Source organism: Setaria italica, chromosome IV (genome assembly GCF_000263155.2).
Source record: "Setaria italica strain Yugu1 chromosome IV, Setaria_italica_v2.0, whole genome shotgun sequence".
NCBI lineage: Eukaryota > Viridiplantae > Streptophyta > Magnoliopsida > Poales > Poaceae > Setaria > Setaria italica.
Window position 1 is genome coordinate 34,947,575 of NC_028453.1, and position 4,613 is coordinate 34,952,187.

The 4,613-nt window shown below is 46.1% G+C and overlaps 1 protein-coding gene across 1 annotated transcript; it reads right to left on the reverse strand.

The window, feature by feature from the left end:
- Positions 1–1,128: 1,128 nt before the first annotated feature.
- LOC111257090 lies at positions 1,129–3,527 on the reverse strand. Its single transcript, XM_022826144.1, has 3 exons — positions 3,520–3,527; positions 2,234–2,567; positions 1,129–1,812 (listed from the first exon to the last, which is right to left on the reverse strand). Exons 1-3 carry the CDS (start codon positions 3,525–3,527, stop codon positions 1,129–1,131), a joined length of 1,026 nt encoding a protein of 341 aa, XP_022681879.1.
- Positions 3,528–4,613: the final 1,086 nt, after the last annotated feature.

Sequence of the window (4,613 nt, forward strand, 5' to 3'; positions counted from 1 at the left end):
ATTTTGCTAAACAAGCCCTTACTCTTCCTATGTTGCACAGTCTTTCCTCTTTTTAACACACGACTATTTTCTCCAAAATATTTAGCCACTATTCCTAGAAGCGGTCAAAGCTTCTAACCACTATGGCTGCATCTCCGGTTTGGTATAATTTAGCTTTCCACTCGTTTAGGTGTACTCAATATCCCTAGTTGAGTCTGTACCTTATTGCCAAGCAAATCACCCTGAACACACAAAATGCTTCGAGCATCAAACAGCCACTCCGTTCTACATGGAAAGTATCACATAATCCTCATGCCTGGAGCATTTGGGTCACGAGAAATGGAGTAATCTTCGAACACACTACATCCACAGTTGACTTGTGCAAATCAACTTCTAAGCATGAATTTGCCATGGTTATCCATCGAACAAACAAGAAATATATATAGTTCCCACAAATCTTAGAATGGTTAGTTTCTCTTTTGTAATTTTACCTTTTGCTTTCTCTTTCCCTTTTGTGAACTCTATTTTAACATTTTACATGTATAACCAGTAGGGGCGCTGCTCCTCATGTTCCATAAAAAAACTGTTCGATAGGTAATAGCAAGTAGAGAAGTAAAACACAAAGAGATGACTTATTACAAGCTTTTCTACCAACAATAAAAGAATGCTAGTGAAGTAAAATGGTCGAACTATGAAACAAGTTGAATGGACAATCATAATGATCCAATAAACAATTACTAATCATCAACCCAAAGTTAAATGCAAGCAAGATATATAGATCTTTTGAGGATATCTTGTCATGATATCTTCAAAAGAAGGCCCATGTTTTTGAGGTAAAAAACACGAAAACATAGGTCTTCTTTTGAATATATCATGACAAGATATAGTTATACAGAATGCTTAAATGTGTCATGGTCCATAGATCAAGTGCTTCATGGAAAAGACAAAAATAGTTTAAATTCGTCATCCAGTTAGAGAATCAATACCTAGAGCTGACGTCGGCTAATGTCGCCTACCTACCACTTGCACCATGGACCAATGTATCTACTAAAAAGGACTGATTTTAGATTTACTGATTGAACAAAAGTGTAATGAAACTGATTGTACATTATATTTATGCATTTATCTATAGGACGCAAATCCTTCTAATCATGGGAAGAACCATGAGGCCTTTGATTGATCACTGATGTGCAAGTCACCCAGTGAAATAGAATGGATAGTGTTGCTGCTCATATCATACACGCCACAGGTACGTGGCTCGTTAGATGGCCAAACGCGCGAAATATTAAAACCGTCTTCATCGGTGAAATATATCTTGTTCCCTCGCAGATAGTCGCAGTGACGGTGACTAGATGCGCTGATGGCCTTGGAGGACTTTGAGCTGACGAAGAGCACCTGATCATCCAAGCTTTTCACTTCTAGCCATTGAGACATCTCAAAATCTGCCTCAAACACCTTCAGTGTCATCTGTTTTGTGGAGTCCTTAGAACTGTAATAATCCAGAGGAACGATCCACCGTACCATCAGCAACTTCTCAGCACGAGAGATAACAAGGTAGCATGTCCTGACGCAGATCAGAGTTGCATAAGATCCATCCAGCGTATACTTCCACGGGGGTGGCGCCTGAATCACTTTTTCGACTCGAGAAACCCTCAGCTCACCATTGTCACTGTCCTCGGTAACCTCGTGAACAAAGAGGTTCCCTTCTTGGGTGACGGTGAAGAGCTTCCCCTTGTAGAAGGCCATGTCATGGTACCAATGGTCGTTGCACAGGCCTGTCGACCACGAAGACATGCCCGGCCGGCAGCATACTACCACGCATGGGTGGCGGTCCTTGTAGTTAACCATGGAGTGTTAAATGTAAAGATATATTTTGTATTTATCCCTTTGCTGTTCCTAGACTTATGCGGCTGTGGTGAATCTTCCAGAATAGATTAGATAGAGTTTGTTGTAACAAACCACAGCCGGTTCTCTAGGGATGAAGCCTATGTAAGCCACCGGTGCCAGGCGTTTTGGTAACCATATTAATTAACACGTAACCGGCCAGGAGCTCTAAGTTTGGGGCCCTGCCGTTCCACCACATTGCGCCTCTGAAGCTTTTTCACATGGTAATCAGAGCCTAGGTCACCATGTCGTCAAGTTCAAGCGTTCCGCATCCTCTCTTCGGTGTTCCAATCACCGAGAAATTGACAAGGAAGAATCACGCGACGGGCTCCCTGCAATGGCCGGGGAGCCGCTTGGTGGTTCCGAGCACCGGGTTCTCGAGAAAGTGGCGGCGGCTTGGCCTGCGCCCTGCTTGCTCGAACAGTATCCAGCAGCCGAAAGAGCCGGCGCACAGGTCGTTCTTCCTGAAGCGGAAGGAGTGCCGCTCGCCGTCGGGGAGGCTCCGGAAGGTGCCGTCGGGGAAGCTGAGCCACGGGAGCGCCCGAGGCAAGGTGGGCGACGAGTACCTGATCGCGACGTGGAGCCAGTGGCGGCAGACGGAGGCGAAGCGCACGCGGTCGGCGAGGGAAGACAGGTGGCGGAGGACGAGGTCCGCGAGCTCCGGCGGGAGGGAAGACCAGCCCGGCGAGCTCGCCCGGAGAAGCCTTGCTCAGCCAGGCGCCCATGGCCGTTGCGCCGGCTTCGGAAAGTCTGGTCTGGTCCGGTCAATGGCAATCGTAACGTGTACAATTGCGTGTTGGCAATAATCTAGTCCGTTTGTTCATGGCAAACCGTGTTCGGGTTCTTTATCCCAGAAACCGGCCGCCACTGCTCTGGAGAGTTGAGGTCCGATTCGATCTGCTTGGCCACGGCGTGTGCGAGAGTGAGTTTCCTAGATCGCAAAATATAAATCGAGAGGGCTCTCGATACTTTGGGAGAGCCGCCCTCCTTATTCAAATGTAAGAGGAAAATGGGACGGCAAAAAAGAAAGAAATAATGAGAAGTAATTAACAAATCGAGAATAACGTAACAAATTGAAGCATCTCCACACGACCTTCTCCAGCGAGCACCTTTGTCTTCTCTGTTTTTTTGAAACGAGCCAATAAGAAGGCTGCTGCTATATTAAAATAGAGGAAAGCCCGATAGGCAGAAAATAAAGTAAAGTTTTGTACGCTCTTATCCCATCACTCTGGAAAAAAAATGGAAAAAAAGACTCTGCTAGGGGCAACTAATGCCGCCGGGCAGCATCAATGAAAAACTCTAAATGTTTAGCTCCTGCCGCAATCCATGTAGCCGCTTGATCTTTTATCTTGTTCACTAAGCGATCGATTGTTTGCTCCTTACGTTGAAATATTCAAGAATTTTGCTCCATCCAAATTTCCCACAGCACAAGGATAATTAGGCTTCGCAACCCTTTTCTGCCAACCACCTGAGCACCCGCTAAAGCTATCCACCAATTGTGTAGGGAGGCACATAGATCCCAATGACTCGGGTTAATGTTTGCACACCGTGTCCATGCACTCATCTCTGTCCAAATTCTCTTTGCAAAGTTACAGCCGGTAAATAGGTGAATTTTGATCTCTTGTGTTGCATTACAAAGAGCACAACATGAATTACTGGGCCATCCCCGTCGCACCAGCCGATCCACTGTCCAGACTCTATCCTGGATAGCCAGCCAGCTGAAGAACTTGCACTTAGCTGGCGCCCAAGCTTTCCGAATGATGGTCTCGAAATTAGTCATCGTGGATACTAAAAATTGCGCTCGGTAGGCCGACTGTGAACTGTACTGCTCGTCTTTCGTGAGCTTCCACACAATGGTGTCCGGGACTCCCAATCTGAGCTGCACCCGGCTCACTTCAACCCATATGCGGTGGTACTCAATAAAGCGTGACACAGAGAAATTGTGATGTAGAATGTTCGAGTCCCGTATCCAGGCGTCATTAGTCACATCATCATGCAACGATATATTCTTAGATGTTAAACAGGTTTGGCACCATATTCCTCGGCCTTTGTCCACTGATCCAACCACTATCCTGGAATAACGTTTTCTTACCATCTCTAATTGTAATCGTGGTGGCTGCCACAAATAGCTTGCGATCATCTTGTGAGTAAGGGATATCACATCCCTCCCAATGGGGACCATCGTTCATTCATTCTTGCCATAACTAGCAAATACGGAGTACTCTGGAGAATTTTCCAAGGTGTAGAACTCCGATGCCACCCCATTTCCTAGGCATGGCCGACTAGTTCACCTTGTACTTCCTGCCTGCGATATTATCGGTTCCGGTCCATAGGAACTGTTTCCTCTTAGCATCAATGAGCTTTATGATTTCTTTAGATGTGTTTAGGGCTGTAAGTAGATGGATGGGTTGTGAGGTTAGGACCGATTTGACAAGTGTTAGTCGCCCGACTGATGTCATGTTTCAGCAGCTGATTTGGGACCCCATTTAGAAGAATGCGGGAGGAGGAAGCGGATAGTAGCACCGCGATCCAGTTGTGCCAACGTGTCGGGAAACCCAGTCGTCGTAGGAGAGAGAGCATATTAATCCCACCTAATGGAGTCGAAAGCCTTCACAATATCCAATTTGAGGAAAACGGCTGATACTTTGTTTCGATGATATCATCTAGCCGTACTACGCATCGTCATGAAGTTGCCATGGATACTCCGCTTCCTTATGAATGCACTCTGGCATTTGGAGACAATTAAGTTT

What these genes read in the sequence shown, in the direction of transcription:
- LOC111257090 (XM_022826144.1), bottom strand. An exon ending in GCCACTTTCTCGAGAACCCG is followed by an intron (nt 1,813 to 2,233) that starts GTGCTCGGAACC and finishes GTTAACTACAAG; the next exon opens with GACCGCCACCCATGCGTGGT.